The sequence below is a fragment of the Phaethon aethereus genome (genome assembly GCF_964289735.1).
Source record: "Phaethon aethereus genome assembly, chromosome: 1".
Classification (NCBI taxonomy): Eukaryota; Metazoa; Chordata; class Aves; order Phaethontiformes; family Phaethontidae; genus Phaethon; species Phaethon aethereus.
This window is the reverse complement of record NC_138575.1, coordinates 45,324,450-45,351,300: the sequence shown is the minus strand read 5'-3', so window position 1 is coordinate 45,351,300 and position 26,851 is coordinate 45,324,450. Positions and strand designations below refer to the sequence as shown.

General features: G+C 37.4%; 1 protein-coding gene across 3 annotated transcripts in view; it reads left to right on the top strand.

Annotated features, from left to right (window-relative positions):
- The window catches only part of PPP1R12A (protein phosphatase 1 regulatory subunit 12A), a gene marked incomplete at both ends in the record, with an annotated part of 126,321 nt that overhangs the window by 63,521 nt on the left and 35,949 nt on the right, over window positions 1-26,851 (top strand). For all 3 annotated transcript variants that reach the window (XM_082013938.1, XM_082013937.1, XM_082013936.1), the window contains 8 exons: window positions 8,333-8,492; window positions 10,261-10,405; window positions 13,322-13,396; window positions 13,848-13,936; window positions 14,066-14,223; window positions 18,469-18,596; window positions 23,460-23,675; window positions 24,459-24,553. In XM_082013938.1, the coding sequence (XP_081870064.1) occupies window positions 8,333-8,492; window positions 10,261-10,405; window positions 13,322-13,396; window positions 13,848-13,936; window positions 14,066-14,223; window positions 18,469-18,596; window positions 23,460-23,675; window positions 24,459-24,553 (1,066 nt within the window). The remainder of the gene's footprint in view (window positions 1-8,332; window positions 8,493-10,260; window positions 10,406-13,321; window positions 13,397-13,847; window positions 13,937-14,065; window positions 14,224-18,468; window positions 18,597-23,459; window positions 23,676-24,458; window positions 24,554-26,851) is intronic.

The window sequence follows — 26,851 nt, the reverse complement described above, 5'->3', positions numbered from 1 at the left end:
CAGTGATGTCATTAAAAGACAAATTTGCCTTTGAAAAAGCGCATTGATTCCTTTTTCCCCTACTTTTCTTCCCCTCCTTACACGGCTGTTTTCCATGTTCCAATCCTCAGGTGGGTTTTCCAGTGAAAGGTCTCTGAAAGTTTCTGGTTTTTTCATCCCACAGTGGAAAGAGTATTCAGTTGTTGACTGACCATCTTGAGTCCAATAGAAAGGCACTGTTATCCCAGAACTCCCAGTACAAGAACTGGGGTGATGTGGTCTGAGTTATATTACATATTGAAAGAAGATGACATTCAGAGTAAAGATGGAGCCTTTGGGGAGGGGGTGCTAGGAGACTCCATCTCCATTACTTATAGACCCTGCCTACCTCTTAAAAGGCTTCTTCTTCCTTGAAAATACTACTTTTTTTGTAGTGTTGAATTTATATCTCTTAAGACAGATTTACATAATTTAACAGTAAACTAGTAATTGCTTCAGGCTTTGCCCTGATTTTTGCATGGTTAAGCCCATTTAATGCCCAAAGCAAATGGTAAAAGGAAAGTGGATGACATGATACGCAGGGAAATAGGAGATATCTACTGATACACAGAAGTAGACTGCAGATTTGACACAGGCATTTCATTTTATTTATGTATTTCATTCAGAGGCATAACATTCAATTATTTGGTAGTGTTAACAGAATTTTGATTAACAGTTCTTATCGCTAACACAAAAAGAACATCAGATTAGATAGTTGCGAATACTTTTTTTGTCTGTACTACCATTTGTCCATTTTAATTAGTTTGGAAAAAATACAGTTGTTCTCTTTTCTAACAGTACTGTCAATCTTTGCTGGAGAGTTGTTTCTGGAATATGCCTCAGCCTGAATTCTTTAAGGTTGTTTTTGAAACATTTGACTTGATTATGTGCTATACTAATTGACTGTAGTAGTTCTTTGTAATATTGACATTATTTAGGAAAAGAACTCCTCCAAAATCTCTTACCTATATGTTACTGCTTTTTAAAAATATATATATTATTTGATCTATGGGTTTTTAATGTACATTTTTACAATGCAGAGATTTAACATTACACACAAATTTTTATTCTTTTGCAAGCTTAATTATTTTGAACAACCCAATTGTAAAATTAGCATTGGCAACCTAAACTAAATGCCACAATTCACTGAAAGTTTAAGTGTGGTTTACATTATTTCATTTTTAAAGCTTACAATAAACTATCTATGGTACTGTTTTTATAAGTCTGAGAAGAATGTAGATGTTCTCACACTGTAGCTGTTAGCTTCTGAAAGGATCATTCAGGTTGTTTTAAAATACTAGATTTCACTTGCTGTGGAAAACTCGTTTTCCAAGCATTCCTCTTAGATTTTTATGTCAGTTGGCTTGCTAACTAGCTAAAGGATTTTCATAAGATTGTTTTTTCTCTCATGATTTAATATATTGGTTGAACAAGGCACCATGTTAGGTGAGAAAAAAAATTCCTAGGGCTGTGCTTCAGGGTAGTTTGACCTCTGTGGAGAATGGGAACTGGATGCTGTGCTGAAGTGACCAGACTCTGAACATCCCTGACGGCATTTCTGCCTTCCTGGTCTTAACAGGATACTAAAGCCCATGGTTTTTTGTTTTTTTTTTTTATATATATATATCTCCTATGTGGATATTATTTTATATATTTATATATTTATGTATATATATTTACACAGACACACATATATATGCATGCATTTATATATACGTATATTACCTAGCTTGTTTTGCTGTTAGACCACTTATGAGTTTGTTTCACAGAAGCAGGGAAGAAGGCGTGCAGCATCTCTCCTGAATTTGTGTCTGAAGGGGTAAGAACTAAGGGCTTTTACCTGCAGGGGTAAATCATAGGAAGTATTTAATGATCGTGGATGAGAATGGAATAGAAAGGGAATGAATCTGTGTGTGAACTTGTAGTGTATGTCTTACTGAATCACGAGACAGTTGTCACAGCAATAAGGTTTTAATTACGTGCTTTTGATGGCATCCTTAACGTGCATATAAAGTTACTATTATATACACAATGATTATTGAGCCATTGTCATGATCACTTGGAAAGTGCCTAATTGTGTGTATGTTGTGGCTAGAGAAGTTAATAGCTCTAAAATAGGAACTTAATTGTTTATCTTAATGTGGAATTAACACTGATGCACTGTGACAGTTTCATCTTTGACTATACATGTGGTTGAATGGAATTATCCCTCCAGCTTTAGCATTGCTTCTCGTATAAAATAAAGCAGTGCTGCAGTTTTGATAATGGAAGTTAACTGTGGGGTCTGCGGAATGATCAGCCCTGTCTCAGTGTTACTGGTAGTGTGAGATCAGCCTGTTTATTTTGAAAATAAACCTGGTTGCCAGAAAATCTTACCCCTGTGTAGGTAAAACATGCAGCATGAAAATTAAGTAGATGTTCTCTGTAACGTTCTTGCCTTGCAACCTTTTCATGTGTATTTGTTCCGACAGTCATTATGGTTTCATTTTTGTGTTGCTCAGTTAATGCTGTGAGTATGGGTTCCTACATACTGGTGTCAGCAGAGTCGTTTGGTGGCAAGAGATTGCCTGGAAAGATCACTCAGGTTCATTGTGACTGCAGATATGTTCAAATGATGACATTTGATGTTTGTTTCTGTTAGAAATCTGAGGAGAGTTTCTGTTAGAAGTCTGAGGAGAATGATCATGTTAGCTCACCCGTTTTGCTGCTTTTGCAGACCTTCAGTCTTTATAGGAAAAGTTCAAAACAGAGCCTTCCAACTGCACAACTATTCAGCCTTCTACAGATCATCAGTTTGTTTGTACAATTTTTACAGGTATCGAATTATATTTTAAGGACATGATTAACTACAGGGCAAAAAATGGGAGCCTCTGGAGACGCTAAAATAAAGAAAATAAAGAATATAAAATAAGAAATAAATTAGACACTACAACACAATTCAGGTTTATGTGACATTACAGGCTTAATAAGAAGGATCTGCAGTGTTCAGTCATCCTGTTTTAGCATTTGGACCACAAAATCTGACCTGGCTAGGGAGGAGATGGTCAGCGATCCAAACTAATTTGTTTTAGAAGTTTTGTTGGAAAGAGTGTTGGACATGAAAAAAGAGAGCTTTTATAGTAGTATTAGCCAATATCTGTCTTTCTTCAGTTATTCTGATCTCTGTATACGACAGTTCCGAATTGTGACCTTTGGTTCCGGTGTCTTTTCACATGTGCTCTTGTGTGGGCCACAGATCCCCAGGCAAGGCCACCTGTGTTCTCCTGACCATATAGTGGGACCCTGTTGATACAACGGACTATGCAGTAATTCTGAACTGATGGAATAGCTATCCTGTAAGTGAAGCCATAGCACTCCGATAGTAAGGAAAGCATTTTTCTACCCTAATCTTTGAAGGGGAATTATTGGCTTTATTATTTTTTAAACTTAAAACCTAGTTTAGTTTTACACTTCATGAAAATGTAAATTGCATACACGCTATGTAAAAAAACTTAATACCTTGCTCATTTTGAGGCACAAAAAGACACACTTACGAACACTTCACAGTAACAAAACTAGGTGTTTTATGGAAATTATTCCACAGTGGTGCTGAACAACTATTCTCTTTGAATGCCACATGTTTTAACTATTTCGTGTTACACAAAAAACTTCTCACAGGACCTGTTTTTGTTGTTTCTCCATATGGCTGATACCTTTATCATGGGCCAACCCCATGTATATGGAAGCCACTGCAATCCACAGAGTTCTATATCTTCGTTTAAAACATTATTCCCAGCTTCTTGATATGATCCCTTATGTTTCTATGCTGCAATGTTTCAGCTTTTTGTAGTTTCGGCAGTTGGCTTTTGTCCGTAGTGTAAAGTCTTCATGTGCACTGGTGAAATCTAGCAGAGTCAAGAGAGAGATGTTGCTTGGCTATCGCTTTAGTCCCGGCTAGCCCTGGCCAGTTGTAAATGTTGCCTCTCCTCAGGTCTCAAGCAGGGTTAAGTGTTACGGTTTTAAGTGATTTTTTAGCTGTTTATCATCAGATGTCCTCTTAAAATTATTTTTAACTATTTTCAATGATAGGGAACATTCTCGGGAGGTGAGTTAGAGGGGGGAGGTGACGTGGGGTGAATTAAGAGTTCGTGATGCAGCGTGGTAGCTATTCAGCAACTATCAGAGCGATTGCTTCTCCTTTTCCAAGGCGAAGCAAATGTTCCGCATTCTTAATTATAGGTAAATGTAACGAGACTCTCTCGGATCTATTGCTTAACTCAGCTTTGTTTATGTGGATAAAATGTGAACTATTACATTTGTATATAAACATTGGCTACATGAAGTAAAAAGTGGGTTGATCTTCCATGCAGTATCTATAAAACATGCCTTTATATGGCTGAGGAGTCCTGAAACAATGATTCAGCATTTAAATTTATGCTGAATTTCATTAAATGCTCACTGAGCGGCACACTGTTTTCAAACCTGCTTGGAACTGTTGAATAACACTTGTTGATCAGAAAAATGAAAGCCTTTAGCAATAAATTATTAACGATATAAGGAGTTGTTAGGCTGCCGGAGAGGTTAAGCGTACTGTCGTGAGCGAGTTCTCCGGCTGCAGTCGGGCTGGGAGGCAGCGCATTGCCATCTATGGGCCGTATGGAGAAACTGTTTGAAAGGTACGACGAGCATTTTCTTTTTCCCTGATATCTTAACAGAGTCTGGAAAACAAAAGCAAGGCGAAAGGACCGTACAAGGTATAATAAAGGCTGTTTACATTCCATTTTCAGTAGTTAGTAATGAGAATCATATTTAGCTTATCTTGGCGGCTTTTTTTTTCTATGGCACAAAGTTCAATCCCCATTTTTGTGCCAGTTATTAATGTGGGATGTTTTATTTAGACTGGCAACATTCTCCTACTTTCTTCTGTTGAAATGTTATCAGAAGTTTACTGTCTTATAAAATGATGTGTCGATGTAGCCATTAGTCCTCTGCAGCCATTATATCTTGTTTGGGTTTCAGAAATGCAATCTATTGTGATACTGATAGAAGTCTGTATTCAATATTAGTTACCTTTCTGCAAAAGTGTTGCTATTTTGACATAATTCTTTGGGTCTTCAGGCATACCTGGAAAGTATGCTTAGACATTAACCGATAGGAGTTCAAGATCAGGGTTTGAGAAGAACTATTTCTCTGTTCTTCCTTTATACAAAAGTGCCTCAAAATTGTCAGCCGCACACATGGGCAGTTTTACACTGATAGGAATTTACATCGGATTCTTCAGGCACAGAGGTTACTCGTGCTGGTGAGGATTCACAGTTAGCCCTCAGGCATGCAAAAAGGGGATGGACATAAATGTGACTAACTGATGATATATAAACTATTTATTTGCGTGGTCGTGTTTTGCAGGCAACTCTGTAAATGGCTGTACTCTAGAGAATTATTTTCCCAGGATCTGCTGATCTGTACTGCTGTGTCATTCTGAAAGGCAAGCAGATGCGAAGGCCCAGGGAAGTTACAGTTTGCAGTAGTTCACACATCAATATGTAGGAGCCCTCTGGAGGAACGAGAGCACGTGATTATCAATACATTATTGATTCAAAGTTCCTGGTTTTCATTCTTCATATCTGTCAGAGTTAGAAAGATTATTAGATATGTAAAATTTAATCTCTGGTCAGATTTATTTAGTCATGGGTTGTCTTGAGAGAGACAGTTGTAGAAACTTGCATGTATTTAATTTTTACGACAACTTATTTCAAACAAGTACAATTCAGGTTTTTCCTCTGCTTAGTGCTTCAGCAAGTCTTTTGTATCTTCCTGCATCATGCAGACTTAGCCTCCAGATAATGGGTTTTCATCAGTTTCAGATAAAATATAATTCTGTTAATTTTTATTAAATTGTCAAGACTGAAATGATTGCTTTAGTTGATTAAGGGGATGAGTCTAGGAGTTCAGTCGACTGCTTAGAACACCTAATGTATAACCTGCCTCAGTTATTTTATGATACTTAGTAAAGTTTTATCTTTTCATCTGTCCTTAGCATAAAGTTTACCAGATTTACTTAGTGAACAGAATCTTTTCTTCAGCTGATCTTTCTTTGTGTTTTAGTGTTTCTTTTTTTTTTTTTTTTAATTCTTTCTCTTGTTTTCCCATACTTGTAGACAGGGGATATCTGTTACGATGTGAATTGACAGAAGAGTAATAAAAAAGAAGTGAAGTCTCTTGTAGTGCTGTGATATGCTACCGCAACCAAACAAATGATGCGTTATGTTTCCAGAAGCATGTAATAATTACATTCCTTCTTTCTGCATTTCAGAAAATTTTGATTTGGGCATGTCATTGTCAAGGATTTTCTTGCTCTATAATTGTGGAATTGCAACATCTGTGAAATACTACTTCATATGTAATGTAATAGATATATCAGTCCGTTATCCACTGCCTTAAGGGTATTTCAGCAATGCCAATACAGTTGCTTTCAGTTTGCCAGTTTGTTGCTCTGGCTTTCAAGTTGCCAGTGGATTGATAAGAGCTTGATGAATCTATTTTATTATAATGTGTTTTATCATGTTTTACATGGTAGAATGATGCTGTGCACGACACATGATGATCTCTGTATTATCTATGTCTTTTCATGATATTAATAATTTCTTTAATGAATGCCACTTCATCCTTTAGCTCAGTTTCTGCTGCATGTCTAAATGGGCAACAGTGAAGATAGATTTCATTTGGTTTCCATATTCTGGGGATTCATTCACCATGTAAGAGATCGATAGCTCACAGTTTCTTTGAATACGTTAGAGCCTGAAATTGCTGTTCATTATAAAGACTTTGAAAATCAATTAAAATTAATTAATTATGTAGAGTAGTTTTGAAAAGAGATGCTCTAGCTTTGCGTAGTTTTTTTTGTGATCTGCGATATATTGTTGTGCTTTGATTAGTTGGACAGGAGAGTTATGTGGTAGAAACATGTTTGCTGCAGAAAAACAGTTTGGGGACAGATGAAGCTTCAGCAGGAAATACTGAACTAAGGCAGAATTAGATCTGAGTCAAGGAGCATCTATCTCTTAAGTGTTTTAAAAATCACCTTAGTTTCTATTTTTTATAGGCTACAAGGACTTCTCTTGAAGTTTGTGGTTTTATCTAGCAAATCAGTACCGGTCTCTAGATTTCACTTGGTTTTATTATGTACAAGTTAATGCTTTGCTCCATGATGAATTACAAAATTCAGAACAACAGTATATATTTCCCAAGTCCCTGCATACCGGTGTCTAAGACTAGACAAATGATACACATAAAAGAATTTTGCTGAAGATTGGCCCACTGATTTTCTGTTAGAGGTCAACCCAGATACAGTTTGTACTCTTAATGACTATGATTCCTAAGTCCCTTTTCCTTGCAAAGTTGTCACCGTTTTGTCAGCAATGCTCATGCATAGTTTTCTTCAAGACCCCTTTCCTGCTATGTTCTTTAGATCACTCCATGTGGTAGTAATTAAAAAATGCTTGCAAATACATGCTTTGCTTTGCCCATTCAGGGTCCCGGGGGTTTTTTCAGTCTGTTTAACCTGATGTATACACTTGTAGATGTTATATTGTGTTCCTCCCTTTTCATAGAGGACTATGTCTGTGATTATGATATTAGTCTATGATAATTTTTTGAGAGATGTACTATAAAAAGGGGTTTTGGATTTTTTAGCTGAGATAATAAAGGGAGATTTCCAAAGGCTTGGCTATTTGAGTATCAGGTTTCTGTTTCACAGTGAAAGCAAGCAAGCTGTTTTTAACCAGAAATTTTTCAGAAAGTGTGAAAAATAAAGCTTTATCTTTCTCATACATATTCATCAATGTTGAGAAGCTTGGCTGTTCCTCTTCCCATAGATACCTTCTTGTAAAAAAATTTTAGCTGTTTTCTACTTTCTAGAGATATATCAAACCAGACTTACGTTTTGGTGCTTGGAAGGTTAAAATACATTTTTTCTCTTTTTTTAAAAGGTCACTTCAGTGATTACTACTTTGATTGTAGACATTCTTAAAATGGAAGAGCCAGTTTTAGCAGCTTTCTTCTCCCTCCCTCCCCCCACCTTTTGGGAAAAAAATGCATTATACACGCAAAGTGTCATGCAATAATGGATGTTTCTATAACCTCCTGGGGTTCATCTTCAAAAAGATAATTCATATCTAACCATCAACATAATTCGTATTGTTTAGCTGATATTTTTATTGTATCACATAAACGTGGTATAAGATTTGTTACATAATTGAATTGAATTGAATTGAAGTATTTGAACTAAAGTATTTTGTGTCCTCTCTTCCCTTCTCCCCCTCCCTTTCTGAATTAGGGGTTGATATAGAGGCAGCTCGAAAAGAAGAAGAACGAATAATGCTAAGAGATGCAAGACAGTGGCTCAACAGCGGCCATATAAATGATGTCAGGCATGCAAAATCTGGTGGTACAGCACTTCATGTAGCTGCTGCTAAGGGCTATACAGAAGTCTTAAAGTAAGTGGTTTCAATGGAAATTTTTCATATTTGATGGTCATGTTGATGTAATACTGCTTGGAATTGATAGGCTTGGACGCTTCTGACTTTTGGGGTTTGTCTTGGAAAATAACCATCTCTAGAACTGTTCCTCAAAGCTTGATTTTATGTTTTCAAGCACTCATAATCATGATGCTGTTAGCTGTCTATGTGAAGTTATTCAAAATATGAACACAGTGTGCATATTGAGCCTAAATACTTATTTTAAAGAAGAAAGCTGACAAAACCTTCCCGTTTCTAAAGCCAACTATATAAACGTGGTAAATACCTTTTTATAATGCCAGCTAGCATTCTGTTTGATTTATATTTTCAAGACACCATATTTATTTGCATACATAAAACAGAGTTTGTAATCCAGACTAAAGGTTTTCAGACCTAAAGAACCTTTAATTTAATTTTGCTTTTTTGATATTGTTGAAAATCATGACTCTTGAAATCTTTCCTGGAAAGCTTCAGGCATTTGGTGTCCCCTAATTCACAGGTAGCTTTTCAGTAATACAACACAGTACAAGTATATACTCTTAACAGAGGTTTAATTTGTTTTTCCTCTAAGCTCTGCTTTATTGAAGTAAAGCATACTTAATAATACATTGCTCTACTGTGATTGTAAATGTATTTGACTGCTTTGGCAGTACTAGGAACAGTTACATACTGTAACATGAATGAAAATGAGCACACACCCTGACTGTAAGTATTGCTACCTTTAAGGTTGGCAGAGAGGATTTTGTTGGAAAAGAATAATTTTTGTTTCAGAGTAGCATGTGTCTGTAAGGGAGTTATATCTATAACCATTTTTTTTAGCTCTCAGTGTCTTTTTTATAGTCCGGTCCATGTACTTTTCCTAGGAGGTGAAAAATACAGCTGCAGGCAGTTTTCGTCATGGCTTCACATTATCAAAAATGTGTGCTCTGTGTAGGATGCAAGATTTTGCAGCTGAGCCTGTGTGAAAGTTGACTCATTGGAGGATATTACTATAAGTATATTGACTCCTGAGAAACGGAGAGAATTTTTTGAGAAGACTACTTCACGGTTATGTGATTTGTAAGAATTACGGATAGTGTTTCAGAGAGCTGGTAGTCCTTTACACAAAACTATTTGTCAGGTTAAGTGTCCATGGTCAGTTCGACGCTCACATCAGATCCATGCCGAATTTGAGTGTTGAATGGAGGCTGAAAAGCAGGTCCTTTATTTGAGGAGCTCTGCTCCCTCTCAGTCAGCAACTGTGGCATGTAAACACCATATTGTTACAACGTCAAATGTTAATGACAGGAGGAGATGCAAGTTTCAAGCAACTAATATTAGACTTAACAGCTTGTAGCAACTAATATTAGAAGAGGAGGAGGAGGAGGTTTTAATAATTTACTCAATAAGAACACTTTAACAAGTTTTGACAATTTACAGCCTTCCTTTCCTTAAAAAGGCATTTCTCTATTACTGCACATGTAGAGAAAAATATCCAACTGTATAGAAACAACGGAGGCTGAATGAAGAGGAAGTCAATAAAGAAGAAAATGGAAAAGGCTATTTTTCTTGAATTTTCCTTAAAAATGTATATACCTACTGAACAATGAAAAAGGAGGAAATAAAATTAATCAATTGTCAATAGCCCAACTAAAATGTGTATCATGACAAAGGAGAAAGATATTATTGTAGAGTAATTTTATGATTTTACGAAAGTTTATTTATTCCTGTCAGCAGTGTCAAGATCTAATTCTTCTAATTTCTTTAGGCTTTTAATACAGGCTCGCTATGATGTAAATATTAAAGATTATGATGGCTGGACACCACTTCATGCTGCTGCTCACTGGGGTAAAGAAGAAGCATGTCGCATTTTAGTGGAAAACCTATGTGATATGGAGGCTGTCAACAAAGTGGTAGGATTTTTATGTAATCCTTGTCAAGATACAAAGTTCTGGTCTCTAAAGTGACTTTAGAAGCCAGGGTAAGAAAAGTGATGATAAACTGCTGTTTACTGTACGTGGAGCTTTATATAATGCATGTTTTGTCAAAATAGCATGTTTGTGTTCAAAACTAAATTCTCTGATTGTCTAAATTAATTTCTAGGCCCACTTTATGGTTAGTCCTATATTAAATGATCCATGTAATCTTTGACAGGGAAATTAAAAAATAGAATGGATTTATTGACATTTCAGAGCTACAAAATTAGTGATGTTGATGCCTTGCATACAGGCTTTCATATCATTACTGAAGATGATGATGCTTTTGGGTAGTGTTTTAACTCTTAAAATCAGCTTGTGTTAGCATACTAAAGAGTTATCACTATATGCTGGTTAGGGTGTGCTGGAAGGAACTTCTAGGCATCTCTGGAGTCCCTAGACATAACGTGAATGCTTCCTAAGCTATATTTCCTCAACTTTTATGCAAAGACCTGCATAGCCTTCTGGCTTTGCAAGATCTTGCTTCCAACAGATAGAAATATATTCATGATTCACATAGGCTTCACAAGGATCCAGAACTTTTCATTCAACTGTGTAAGTGCCGAAGATCTCTTTCTCCTCTTTGCACTAAGTTTTACAGATAGATTCTGCTTCCAATTTCCATCAATACTGTATACATAGATTATACCTGCGCAATTTTAAAGATGGATTCTTCATTGAATTTTTTCATAAACTTTCTAAAATAAATTAGGCAAATATGCAGATACAGATAATGAATTAGCAAGTATTTACTCTATATAAGGGCAAAACTACTGCTGCTTAACATTTTTTGTCTTTGTCAAGTTTTTCTTCCTTAGAATTTGAGGTTGCTTATAATAAAATGAGTGAAATCTGGAATTAAATTTCTAATAGCTTCAACTCTGTTTTTGTATAATGCTTACAGAACTTCTAAATATCAGCTGTATACCTATTTTGTGTCAGGCAATCAAAAACTGATGCAATTAATTGAAGCCAGTTTATCAAGTTATCTGTTAGACTTTTTACTGGGGTTGTGAGAATGTGGAGGGTGGTATTCCAGAGAGCACTCTCATGAAAGTATGTTCAACTCAACAGGGGCAAGAATAAGGAATAAAGGAGGTACAGAGAGGTATAAGCTCCTTTATTTGGTGTATGGGCTTGTCTGTGCAAGCCAGGAAAGTTTTGCCAATTGTGTTCTTAAGTAAGCTAAAAAGCATTTTTGCTTTTGGAGATACGAAGATTTAAAATTCCTCTGGACTTCGTTTCAGTTGTAGCTGCTTAGCATCTCGGAGAACTCAGCCATTATTGTTTAGGCACTTTACTTCAGGTATTAACTTTTATGGATTGGATTTAGATACAACCTTCCAACTCCAACAGCTTTTTGCAGGGTGATTTTTTTGTGGTCAAGATAAATCTAACTCATATTTTTTGAAATAAACCCACTTAATAGCTGCCTAAAAACAGAAGGCCAGATTAAAAACTGTAGTCATAATGCAAACATAAACTTGAGATAATTTCGTTGTTTAGTTTCCAGGTTAGTGCTGTGTTATACTAAATGGAATAGTTCACATGTCAGAGGACCTCAAGCTGTTTTGGGTAATGCTTGTTGAAATGTGCACGTGTTTCTGCTGTATGGTCAGAAGTTTTATGGATTAGTGGTTTTTATGAAAATTAGTGGTTTGAAGGTCCATTCTTTCTAACCAGTTAAGATAGCCATCACAGTGTAAGTAGAAAGATGTTTGCCTTTAGTTAACATTTTGAGAAACTGAAACAAGCAGAGACAAATATGAACACTTTTAATTACCTTTAGAAACTGCTGTGACCACTTTTAAATGACAGCTCTGTCTTTGTTGCTGGTTATTGTACAGAAGCACATACTTGTCTGATCTTGTCATGGTCCTCCCAACATTTCAGTATGTCCACCCAGCGTGTTGGTGCGGCTGCATTTATACCAACGGATCTAGGACTTTGTCTAGAGTCCAGCCTTCTTGTATTTGAATACAAATTTCCAAATACAAAACATGGTATTGCAGTAGTGGAGTTAGGCTTTCTTTGTGAAAGGATGTGAGCTTCAGCCCTTCTTACCTTCAAGTAAAGATGAAGAAAAGGAATTCCTGAAATCTTTACCAATTCAGACCTTAAAGACAGACTCTCACGTCCTGTAGGTGTCTGGTCTAGTTGAGAATTGCAGTGACTGTGTAGGTGTAAGGTATAGCAAGCTGAAGAAATTCCAGCTGACAGCATTACTCTGTGTTAATGAATCACATTATGATCTGTCTGTTCGAGTACATGTCCCATGGAAATCATACACTAAGGAAGGGTGAGAACAAATGGTTGTAGCAGATCTCTTCTAAAATAGAATATAAAATGTAAAATACAGTTTTACTGTAAAAACATGAAAGTGTGATAGCTTGCTTAAATAAATTAAACTTCAAAAAAATCAAGCTGTGTGTGGTAGTCTAAGATGGACAGGATACTGTATAGTATCCATCCATATGACTGCCATTGGAATAGTTGTTTGGAACTAATATTGTGAGAATCATATTCTCTCAATCTATTTTCTTTTCCTTGATAGTTTTTTTCCTCCCTCAAAGGACAGCAAAATTGTATTGAAGTCATGTTTTTATCTCTTAAAAAAGTGTTTACTCATCAGGTATAGATGTTTCTGTTTCAATTACCCCAAAAAAGTAATATTGCAAAATCGTTGTCAACTACTGACAGACTAACAGTTTGTAATAGAGCTTGGCTTATACTTTCTAATTTCTCTCTCTGAATGTGCTCCTTACCTGCATCATCATGTGATAAGGCATCATAATCCGTTATTTTTAAATTCTGCTGTACAGTTATGGTGGTTTACTTCTTCCCCCTCTCCAGGGGCAGACAGCGTTTGATGTGGCAGATGAAGATATTCTAGGATATTTAGAAGAATTACAAAAGAAGCAAAATCTGGTAGGCTTTTTGCATATAAAGATACATAGAAAAATATATATATATGTTGTGCTTTATTATACATACAATTATGGTACACAGCTCAGAGCAGCATATAGACTAGAAAAAAAAGTTTGATTTGGGGCTTCAATTCAGGTAATGCCACAGTCATCTCAAAAGTTACTTTGTGCCCTTATTTGGTCAATTATGGTGACCAAAAAGCCTTGGAAGAAAGAAGGTGCTCTTCTCTTTGCCTTCTCTGGCAGGCATTTTATGATCTGAAGCATGAACAATGAAAAACTTACTTGGAATAACGGTTTCTGAGATTTCAGAGTTTTGAATTTTGGCACTTCGAAAGCTTATGCACATTCTAGTGTTTGTAGTAGTTAGGGAAGATTTCCCTCCATTTGTAATTTTGTCACATTGATAACCATTCTGTCAATTTAACTACATCATTCTATATGTTTTGAAGCTTCATAGTGAAAAACGGGAAAAGAAATCTCCCCTAATTGAATCCACAGCCAACATGGATAATAATCAGACACAGAAAACATTCAAAAAGTAAGTAAACTAGGAAAAATAATAAGCTCTTAATAAAAAATATAACTTTACAAGCTGTCACAAATTCCTATTTGACAGACTTTAGTAAGTTTTTCAGGACTCAGTAAGTATTTTTCTTTCTGAACTCAGTAAGGAGACATTGATTATGGAACAAGAAAAGAATGCATCTAGTATAGAGTCTCTGGAGCAAGAAAAAGCAGATGAGGAAGAAGAGGGAAAGAAGGATGAATCCAGTTGTTCTAGTGAAGAGGAAGAGGATGACGACTCAGAATCCGAGGCAGAGACAGGTGTGTTGTTCAGAGTATTGACTTTCTTAATAAACTTACTTATATAATATCATTATTTAATATACAGAGTTAAGTATCTTATGTTTCACTTATTCTTCTGCGTTCCACTAAGCTTCCAATCATTTTAAAGCAAGCTTATATATGTCTAAAGTCAAGTCGTAACAGACATATCAAAAACATGTCTTTACTGGTGGCTATTTAGGTTAAAGCTATTAACCTACTTATTTGATTGGCTATTTAACAATTGATACTTTCAATGAAATAGTTGAAATAATGTAAGCCTTAAGTAGTATGTCAGAAAACACTGAAGAATTTAGAAGATCAAATCAGAAATTAAGTCTTTATAGCAGTGTTTGCTTGTGGAACTGGCATAGAGATTGGAATGGCAGAAGTGCAAACATGCATGTATTTACTGTTCAGCATGTACTGAAATAAACTTTTAAAGGTGCTATTCTAATGTTAACAGTTACTTCATACACAACTTCATTTCAAGGGGAATGTTCTTTGAGAAGTTTGGAACTGTATGCAAAGAAACACATAACTCTGCACTTCTCTCTTCAATGGAATGTAGCTTTTCTTTTTCCTTGAAAAATTATCAGAGTCTTAAAGCAAGTAGTGATGTAAGAACAGCATAGCATCTTTTTCTTTCAAATCAGAAAACGAATGTCAGACCATCAGTGTTTAAAGATGTATGTTCGATCCTAATGAAGACTTTTAGAATTACAGTGCAGCAATACAATATATAGACATAGATGTCATTAGAAATATCTTGTTAATATTTTATACTTATGCTTTTTAACATAAGTAACCCTTTTTGGTAAGCTGTCAGGTCTCATTTTAAAAAATTATATCTGATTTCTTCACCTGAACAGGTAAGGCTAAGGAGGGATTTTAGAGCTAACCAATATATCATAAATATTTAACATAGGCAGAAATAAAAATAAGTTGTGAAACCAAACTATTTCAATTATTTTTGTATTTTCAAATAAACCATCATTTCAGTATTAAGCTGGAAAAAACATCTGTCAAGCTTTGTAATTAGTCTTTCAACTTAGTATACCTGAGTCCCTTATTTACAGAGACTGAGCTCTGATAAACTTAAAACACTTGTAACGTATAGCATGTGGTAATTTCTCAGTCACTGAAATAACTGTAATGTCTCCTGAACTTTATGACTCTGGTAACTCTGTTCTCTTCGTTACCAGTATATAGTTTGTGCCAGGAAAATTTGACTGTGACACAAGAATTAATTTATGTAAACTTTGGGGTTTTTAATATCAACAAGGCTTTATCATACTTTATTTGGCAAGCTAGACTTAAAGCTTTTCCCTGTAGAGATGCATCTCTAAATTTCAAGCTTGTACTTTCCCTTTTTTCCTCTTATTCAGCCTAAGGTTTTCTAGTTTACAGTTTACTAGTGAAAAATCTCAAGACTATAAGACGTGATCTGGTTGTAAAATATTTTAATAGTGTTCAATATTCTGAAGTACTGGAAATTGTTTTCTAATCTATTGGGATTTTGGAAATGTTTTCCTAAAACGTACATACTGTTTCAGTGATCATATGATATAATCATGAATACACTTTAAAAATAAATACATTTCTGTCAGTAAGACCAAGAAGGGAAATATGAATATGACGCTATCCATCTCCTAAACGACAGGGAAACAAGCTGAAAACTAAAATTTTCGGCAGTTCAGTCTTTTTTAACTTCATTTGTTTGAGGTAGTTTAATGTTTTTTGAAAGCTAGTCAATATTAGGTCGATCATGCATACAGCTATGTTCTTGCTGTCCTTGAAATAATTTCAGAATACAGTTGCGAAAAAACAGTTTTTCTCCTTCCATGCCGACATTCCTGATAACTTTTTCTGGATATTTTAAAGCTGTACTTCTCATTTGCAAATTTCCAGCAGATCTGCTTGTGTATCAGCTCAAATCATACTATCAGTCTGCATTCATAGAATAGTTTGGGTTGGAAGGGACCTTTAAAGGTCATCTAGTCCAACCCTCCCTGCAATGAGCAGGGACATTTTCAACTAGACCAGGTTGCTCAGAGTCCCATCCAACCTGAATTTGAATGTTTCCAGGAATGGGGCATCTACCACCTCTCTGGGCAACCTGTGCTGGTGTTTCACCACCCTCACTGGGAAAAATTTCTTCCTTAGATCTAGTCTAAATCTACATTTTTAGTTTAAAATCATTACCCCTTGTCCTATTGCAGCAGGCCCTGGCAAAAAGTCTGTCCCCATCTTTCTTATAAACCCCCTTAAAGTACTGGAAGGATGCAATAAGGCATCCCTGGAGCCTTCTTTTCTCCAGGCTGAACAACCCCAACTCTCTTAGCCTGCCCTCATAGGAGAGGTGTTTCATCCCACTGATTATTTTTGTGGCCCTCCTCTGGACCCGCTCCAACAGGTCCATGTCTTTCCTGTGCTGAGGACTCCAGAGCTGGACACAGGACTCCAGGTGGAGTCTCACTAGAGTGGAGTAGAGGGGCAGAATCCCCTCCCTCGATCTGCTGGCCACGCTGCTTTGAATGCCACCCAGGATACAGTCGGCCTTCTGGGCTGCAAGCGCACATTGCTGGCTTATGTTGAGCTTTTCATTCACCAGTACCCCCAAGTCCTTCTCAGCAGGGCTGCTCTCTATTCCTTCATCCCCCAGCCTGTATTGATCCTGGGGGTTGCCCTGACCCAGGTACAGGGACCCTGCACTTGGCCTTGTTGAACCTCATGAGGTTCACATGGGCCCATTCCTTGAGCTTGTCCAGGTCCCTCTGGATGGCATCCCGTCCCTCATGCCTGTCAACCACACTACTCATCTTCGTGTTGTCTGCAAACTTGCTGAGGGTGCTTTGTTCTGTTGAACTTTTTATCATCATGACCTAGAAGTTTACCACCATTTATTTTCACTTGTGTTTAAAAAGAACTTTCCATTAAGTGCAGAGTTAGTCATGTAAGATGATTTTTTAATATTTTTATTTGTTTACTGCATATTTAATTATTCAGAACATCTGTTCAACAATGTCCACAACTAAAACATGTGTGTAACAGCAATACCATTAATTATATGATTTCTAATCATAGATGGTACTTTGCTGAATTTGAATGTCAGGTATGAGAACACTGTATGAAAACATTGCATACTTTCTAAATTATCTGCTCCTATGCTGTATGAGTGGTGTAGACATAAAGGTATGGTTTTACTATGGCTAAAACCAATGGGGATCCTACTCCAAAGGATATGCAACCTGAATAGGTGAAACAGAAGTGAGCTGTAAGATTATGAAGCTCAAGCAAGTGCAGTGACAACAGTTGTTGTATCACAACCATGACATTTTTCTGTACGTTTGTGCAAGAGAGGTTAAGGTACACAGGCAAAAGACAGAGGAAGAAATGTGGGCAGGAAGGACAAAGCAGTCCGTCTAATCTAAGCAAGGATTGAAGTACAGAACTACGAAATAGCTGAACATAAGATCCTTTTAAAAGCAGAAGAGGACAGAGTAGGTGGATAGTGAAACTTAGGTGGGAAGAACATGGGACAAAGAAGGAATTGAAGCAAAAGGGAAGTCAAAGCTCTGGAAGGTAAGTCCCCGCCTCAGGTCACTCTACTGACTGGAATCCCTGGCTGGATTCTCTGTGCAGTTAATTATTTCTTTGCACTCAACATACACAGTTATCCAAGAATAAATGTTTTACTTTGATTTAGCATCCTCTGTATATCAAATTAACTGTTACATGCCAACATACCTCCTGCTGTTAAATTCTTATGGTCGGTAGCCATCTGCTAAAATACAGGCTGTCAGAGGAAGCTGTGGAACCTCTGTCTCTAGAGGTTTTCAAGACCTGACCTATCAAACTAGACATTTTCAAGACCTGACTCATCAAAGCCCTGAGCAACCTGGTCTCTATGCAGTACTGACTCTGCTTTGAAGAGGAGGTTCCATTAGGTGGCCTCCTGAGGTGACTTCCAACGTGAATGATTCTGTGGTTCTGTCTCTTCAAGTCCCAGTGTTTTAAGACTTGCTGAGTAGCAAAAAAAAAAATGTTATATCCATGACTGTTATGGAGAAAAGGTGGACCTAACTAAGTAGAGATTGGGAGTGAGGGGGAAGCACTGAGGAATAAACAATAAAATGCTATTGGGAAAGTGGACTGTCAAATTTGTTCCAAAGAACAAATGTGGTAGAAGTGAAGAAATTGTGAGTGAAAAATTAAAATTAAAATCTTGTAAATATTTTGTAGATAAGACCAAAACCTTGGCAGCTGTAACTAATAATGCAAATACCACAAGTACACAATCAGCATCGGTAGCTGTGACAGCACCTTCAGTAGCCGGTGGCCAAGGGGCACCTACATCGCCTGTTAAGAAGGTAAAGTAAAATACCTTTCTCATTTTTTTTATATTTCTATTCTGCTGTGTAAGCATACATTTTTTGATTCTTGTATAAGAATTAGATTGGGTTATTCAGTGAATTGATGAAAACATGCACAAATTCCTAAAATGTTCTGTTTTTCTGCAGAAACTGTTTCAATTTTTTAAAATTTTGAATGGTTTTGATTCTAAACAGGGATTAAAATACAGAACTACAAAATAGCTGAACATAAGATCCTTTTAAAAAAGCAAAAATCTGTTGCACAGTGACTGGAGTTCTTGTTTTTCTGAAGCTAAGCTTCATAAAGTCTTTTCTGCGCTAGACTCCTCCAAAATTTTTAGAAACTACAATTCTAGTGTCTGTCTCTGTGTCTATATTGGTGATGCAGTTAAGGCAAAGGAAACAGGCATGACTACGTACTTTCAGGAGCCCTTAGAAGCATTCAGCTAGTGCTTAGGCACGGAAGGTGAAAACGATACCTGAAATAAGAAGTAGGACGTGCTGTAAGTCCCAGCCCTGATTTCAGTATGGTTAGGACCTCATGGAAGAGCTAGCCAATTGAGACATGTGATTGATTCAGTGCACAGCTGAAAAACACACCTAGCAAAGCCGTATTGCGTGCAGGAAGCTTTTTACAGCTTGATGTGAACAGTTAATTGGAATTGTTTTTACTTGTCAAAGGGAAGATACGTATGCCTGGGGCAAAAAATTACAGTAGATAATACATAATCAGAAGGTGATATACAAGTCAAACTTTTAGAATATCTAAACCAACTGGATAGTAAGCCAGTAAGGCTTCTTTTGTCAATCATTGCAACTTCCCTCTACACATCATAATCAAAATATAACCCTCTACTGATGCTTCTGATATGCGTGTTCAGGAGAAATTGTAGCCATGATATACTGAAGCCGCAGTAGAGAGAGAAGACGTACTGCTGGGCAAATAGTATGTACTGTATTTAGCTCCTGGGAGCTTACTGGACTCATACTTTCATGTTCACAATACAATCTAATGATGATTCATCTTAAAAAGTATACTTAAATGTAACAGATGTAGGGACTATATTGCCCAGCTGCATCGTATCAGGATGTACCTGATGAGATGTAACCGCAGGTCCTGAGGGAACTGGCAGATGAAGTTGTCTAAGCTACTATCCAATGTATTTGAGAAGTCATGGCAGTCTGGTGAAGTTCCCACTGACTGGAAACGGGGAAACATAACCCCCATTTTTAAAAAGAGAAAAATGGAAGACCCAGGTAACTACAGGCCAGTCAGTCTCACCTCCGTGCCTGGCAAGATCATGGAGCAGATCCTCCTGGAAACTGTGCTAAAGCACATGGAAAATAAGGAGGTGATTGGTGACAACCAGCATGTCTTCACTAAGGGCAAATCATGCCATTGTGGCCTTCTACAACGGGGTTACAGCATTGGTGGATAAGGGAAGAGCAACTGACATCATCTGTCTGTATTTGTGCAAAGCATTTGACACTGTCCTGCATGACATCCTCATCTCTAAATTGGAGAGACATGTATTTGTTGATCCACTTGGTGGATATGGAATTGGCTGGATGGTCACACCCAAAAAGTTGTGGTTGATGGCTTGAAGTCCAAGTGGAGGCCAGTGACAAGTGGCGTTCCGTGGGGATGGGTATTGGAACAGGCGCTGTTTAACATCTTTGCGGGCGACATGGACAGTGGGACTGAGTGCACCCTCGGCAAGTTGCTGATGACACTAAGCTGTGTGGTGCATTTGACACGCTGGAGGGAAGGGATGCCATCCAGAGGGACCTGGACAAGCTGGAGGAATGGGCCTGTGGGAACCTCATGAGCTTCGACAAGGCCAAATGCAAGGTCCTGTACATTGGTCAGGGCTGTCCCAAGCCGAAATGCAGGCTGGGAGGTGAATGGATTGAGAGCAGCCCTGCCAAGAAGGACTTGGGGATGTTAGTGATGAGAAGCTCAACACGACCCAGCAATGTGCGCTCGCAGCCCAGAAGGCCAACCACATCCTGGACTGCATCAAGAGAAGCGTGGCCAGCAGGTCAAGGGAAGTGATTCTGCCCCTCTACTCCACTCTGGTGAGACCCCACCTGGAGTCCTGTGTCCAGCTCTGGAGCCCTCAGCACAGGAAAGACATGGACCTGTTGGAGCGGGTCCAGAGGAGGGCCACAAAAATGATCAGAGGGATGGAACACCTCTCCTATGAGGGCAGGCTGAGAGAGTTGGGGTTGTTCAGCCTGGAGAAGAGAAGGCTCCAGGGAGACCTTATTGCAGCCTTCTAGTACTTCAGGGGGGCTTATAAGAAAGACGGGGACAGACTTTTTAGTGGGGCCTGCTGCGATAGGACAAGGGGTAATGGTTTTATACTAAAAAAGGGCAGATTTAGGCTAGATCTAAGGAATAAATTTTTCCCAATGAGGGTGGTGAGGCACTGGCACAGGTTGCCCAGAGATGTTGTGGATGCCCCATCTCTGGCAGTGTTCAAGTTCAGGTTGGATGGGGCTTTGAGCAACCTGGTGTAGTGGAAGGTGTCCCTGCCCATGACAGCAGGGGTGGAACTAGGTGATCTTTAAGACCCCTTCCAAAGCAAACGATTCTATGATTCTGTGATTCTATGGTATTATGTGATACTGTACTACAGGGTTGGGCGAGCCTTCCTGATCCCAAGAGCTGCCTTACAAAAATCATTGCAACTGATGTCAACAAGATTTATCTCAAAAAAACATGAGAGTGAAAGGGAAATTGTGGGCATGGCTCACTGGCAAGAATGACTACTGTTTCCCTACACTGAGCTTTGTGGCTGGGCAGACAGCTAGATTCCATAGTGATCGTGTGATGTTAATCTAAACAGTTCTGCCTGGCTCAGTAAGGAATTACTGTTCTCTGTCATGGGAGCTCCATTTACATTGCTCAGGAGCTGCACAGAACTCAAGAGCCACAAGTTCTCCTCAGAAACCATAGCAAATGCGTGCGGGAGGGAAGACATTGTGAGTAATTGCTGGTTTGATAACTGTACCTAACTGGAATGAATTCAAATATAGAGTAAATTTTACTGCCAGGAAATAGGCCTACTTTATACAGTTTATTTTTTGAAATCACTTCAGTAATACAAGCATTTGTGACGGTTGGGTAGTTTAACTGATGTGGTCTCCACCCAATTTTTTTAGTCCACTTAATCATCTTTGCACACTGGAGATTCTAAGGTATCTAACAATTCAAACACTGAATTTTTCTTGTAATTGTCTGAACTTCATCTTGGAGTCAAAAGTTCCTAGCTTGTCCCTTCCAATCAATTTATTTCATATTATGCAAAAGCCTTCTAAGCTATATGACCTTCAGCAATAAAATGGTACCAAATTGTTGCTAGCTGGGGTGTGGCTTGATATTCCAGTGTTGAATGATCAGTTAGACATAAGTTTTTGGTATGTGATTAAATGATGGTGTATGGGGGGAAACATTTTTATAATAAGAAGAAATAAGTATGATTTTAAGCTGAGTAATAACTTTTTATAAATCATGAATACACTGGCATTTATTTATTATGCAGTAATTAATGTCTTATTTTTTGGTCTTAAAGGTAAAAGGTGCATTTTAAAAGTAAGCTGTAGTTACATCTCTAATACTTGTGAAAAATTCAGGGTCTTCTGTAGCTACAAAATAAATGCACATTTATATCAAGACATCATCTTGTAGCATGGCATGTACATGTGATCTAGAGAAGCAGTTGCAGCTCATGTCAGTCAACAAAAAGGCTTTAAACTGTTTTTACTAATGAAGGTACAACAGCACTGTGTGTGTGATGTTGCACCTGCATTTTCAGGGTTGCACCATTTGTGCTACTGCAGCTACTTCTCTGCTTTTACACCATGGATGGCCAAACCGTATGTTGCTCAAGTGGTGCAGATGCAGCGTACTAAGCTCAAATTTGGGTTTTCTTCAGTCTATATGGCATTCACTAATGCTTTCTGTCTGAGGGTACCGAAGTAAGGTGAGGTTGGGAGCGAAGGTATGGGTTTGATAGCTGAGCTAGCATGAGATGTGATTAAGGGATATGAATGAAATGTGATAAGAAGAGGTGTGTTAGTGTGAATCTTCCAGTATTCTCAACCATATGAGGATTTAGGCCATGGAGCTTGTTAGGTCAACAGGCTTTGCTCTCCTCTTCTGTGAAAACTGTAATTCTGTCTCTGAATTTGTTGTGTTTAATAAGAACCCGTTACTAAGGTTTTAAGTCTCTTACTGCTTTTTGGTATTTTGTGCCATAATGAAAAGATACCTAACGTAAATGTAGGAAAAAACTATGTGGTTTTAAAACAACCTTTTGTTTCTATTTTCCACTCTTTCAATCTTCATCTCTGTCTTGTCTTAATCGGCTTTAGTATGATTTCATTCCTCCTATCATGCCTGTCGTGGAGTCACTAGATCCTGCATCATGGAGGCAGGGCTTGCGCAAAACTGGCATTGTTCTTGTGCCCAATAAGGGTGAAAAATCTATGGTGAGGTTCTGGTGTGCACAGGTTTGTGTATAGGTTGCAAAATAACATATTTAATCAAAATGTTGATACTGGATTTGCATGTTTCTAAGTTTGCATCTCATGACCACAGTGTGTATTATAAAGTGTGGGTTTTTCTAAGCTAACTTTTAGAGGAGTAGCATACCTTGACCAGTCTTACATTTCTTATCTCATTAACTAATGTAAGAGAAGAGTGTGTGGGTTGTCTCTCACCACAACTCCCCTACGAATTCAACACTTCTATGATTATTAAAAATAGTCGTGTTCTCAAATCTCCGCAAGGAGCATGACTTAACAAAAGGAATGTAAGTTGTTAATGTAAATTAATTTACATGTGTTTTATAGTTTCCAACATCTACAACCAAGGTTTCTCCCAAAGAGGAAGAAAGGAAGGATGAATCTCCTGCTTCGTGGAGGTTAGGTCTTAGAAAAACTGGTAGTTATGGTGCACTTGCAGAGATTACTGCTTCCAAAGAAGCTCAGAAAGAAAAGGACTCTGCAGGTGTTATGCGTTCTGCTTCAAGTCCTAGACTTTCCTCTTCATTGGACAACAAAGAAAAGGTAATCATTTTCAGTGTGAAACAACATTTTGAGGAACTGATGTACCTTACTTAGTATAGATGTTTATGTTGTATTGTAGAAGTAAGACTGTACTACATATCTGTTCTTTACCAAAATTCTGAAAAGTTAAATTATGCAAGCTTCTGCATAGTGTCTTTAAAAAGTGTAGTATGCATCTTCATTGTCCGGTGACCTGGTACAAGAGGTCTGGGGCTTTTTCCTTTTTGGGACTTGCAGTGCTAGTAGTAGTTTTTACAGTTCAGGGAGATCAGAGGTTTGATAATTTTGGCATCACTTGGAGAGCAGTGTTGAAAGAATCTTATAAAAAAGGAGTCTCTTTTTGTATTCCATAGTAATTTTTTATTTACAAAATTTTAGTTCTATAATTAAACATGAACACACTGAACCAAGTTAAGGATTAATTTGGAACAGGTAACTGAACAGTATAGGGTTCTTTTTCAAGTACAAATGTTTAAATGGTTTCAGGATTAATAATACTATACTATATAAAAATACTAAAAAAGTTGCTTTCAGTAATCAGTGTTGGAATTGTACTGCAGCATAGCAGGAAAAAAGGAAATCAAATAATTTGCATCACTAGAATGAAAATATAAACAGTTTCCCTTTCCTATTGTAGTCCTTATGATGTTTAACTATAGCTTAAAACTAATTTGTATAATCAGGTCACAGTAAATACAGCTAAAGTTGTCATAATGATGGTTTTCCAGCCAATAGCAGTATAATCAAAATAGTAGCACTTGATAAAAAATACATGTCTTTCAGGAGAAAGATGGAAAAGGAACTCGACTTGCATATGTTGCACCTACAATACCAAGACGACTGGCCAGTACCTCTGACATTGATGAAAAAGAAAACAGGTGAAACTCTGAACTTACAATTTCTGTTAAATATAAAATTACTTGATTTTAGAGTGACTGACAAACATACTGATTTTAAGACAACACTAATTATAGCCATATCCTGCTCTATAGATTATGCTAATCCGTAAAATAATTCAATTCCTGAAGGTTTTTGATGACCCTTTTATCCAAAGGGTAAAATTCCGAATTGTTATATGACCAGAGCAAAACTGGGCAATGAGTGTTGTCTTCTTGGGGAGAAAATAAATAAAATCCAAAATATGAAGTTGTAAACTGCAAGCTACTGAAGCTGGTGCTAAAACCATTTTACTGCTTTGTCGTGTGCTATGGAGTGCAGCTGCTGGGCTTCATTATTACTTTTGATAGTAATAAAGTGCTGTGTTTCTTACAGTGTTTGCTTAAAACCACATCGTGCAGCAGCAATGATTTACAAAAATCATAGTTAAGTTGCAAAAGCAGTTCTTCTGTTTTTCTTGTTTACGTGTTGACCTTTCATCTTCTTTTGGAGATTTTTACTTCCTTTACTGATATTTCTTCTGTAGCTTTCAATATAAAAGAAACAAAAAGTTTAGGTGCATAGGCTTGTTACCTGTTAGGATTTGGGGTACTTTCATGGCATATTTACGCTTTCAGAACCTTCCCATTTTTCATTTCTCTCCTTTATTGAAGCTCTACTCTGACATTTTCTCGAGTTAGTATAGAATGCGTAGTGCAAAACTTAGAAGTCTCCCTAATGTCTTGTTTCTGTTGGATCGTATCTAGATAGCTGAGTATTGGATGACCTGAACTGAAAATCCTGTCATTGCTCAAAATGTACTATTATAATCATTGTCTATAAGACTATAAATCTCCTTATGTCTGAACTGGAGCTTCTTTGTTGCTACTCTTGAGAATGGTTCCTTTCAGCACAAACACAAGATAAATACTGGCTTTTCTTATGCTTGCCGAATACTGTTGCCTAAGTTTAGTCTCTGGGTGACAAATTCTGTTTCGAAACAGGGATATTGCAGTTCTTACACTCCCATAAAGTTCAGCTTAGTTTGTTAGCATCTCTCGTGTTACTTGGCCAGATTTTTATAATCTGTATTTCTGTAACAGGGCAGTTTGGAGTTTCTGTTTGTGCTTATCATTCTGTGGACTACTGTATTCTTTGAGGCTGAGTTTGTCGGTTTTGGTTTGTTTCTGAGACTATTACTATTTCAGTTTTTATTCTTTTGAGATCTTCTCAAAAACTCCTGTTCTCCAAAGGTGTCTTAACTAGATGATACCTTAAGATTGGGGTAAATATTTCATTAGCATTTTATTTCTTAGAAGCTGTTATTGCTTGTAACAAAGGGATTAAATTTTGCTTCAGTGTTGAGGTTTATTTGCGTCCTTGACGTGCCAGTCTTAACCATCGTGGCTTATTCACAGACACAGTTCCAAAAGCGGGCATCAGTAAGAACATATTTTTCCTCATATGCATTGGGTGAACTGGGGTCATCAGTCTCATTAGTCCCAGTGCTGATCAAACAACTGAGCTGCGAAATTTCTGTATTCCGTGGTGTACCAGAGATGAAGCCTGCTTTTAGGCCAGCCTATTTACTTTGCCTAGTGTGTGATGTGGCAGACAACTCAGCTTGCTTATTTAAAGCCATAAGAGATTTTTGACATTTGGTCTGATCTTCTTTACATGCAGAATTTAACCATCTGCCCTACAGGTACCTTCATAAATTATTAAGGTTTCTGCCTTTGTCCCAGATCTTCGTGCTTGTTGCTTAGCTTAATGCTGGGTTCTTGTTCTACCAGTCTGAGCACCTGCTTGTGTAGCTTATTGGTGATGTAGTGTAATCCAGCTAACATCCTACTGTGAGTAATGGAAAGGACTTAAAGATGAATCCCAGCTGGGCCTTCAGATTAACAAATCTCAGACATCCAGCCTCAGTCAAGTAGCCAATGCTACAGCAAAAGTGCTGAAGTCTGTAGTGTCTTGGCAAAGCGAAACCGTCCGTAATTATGAAAAAATTGTCATGTTGCAGGACCTTTCTTTGGTAGATGATATCTCAGAATTTGTGTTTCTCTGTGGTGGTAAGAAATAACACTGCATTGGCCTGTGTTTGATCATTTTCTAAAGTTGTTTCCAACCGCAGAAGTGCTAGCATAAATTTTTGTGCAAAAAGAGGTATATTCTGAAGGCCAGAGTTAGCTGAACATAAAGTACATCTCTACAAAATTTTGATTTTATTTTCCCTTTCACATCAGTTTGCCTTTTATGTAGTTCTTCCTTCTGTCTGAACTTTACTTCAGATCTTGAGC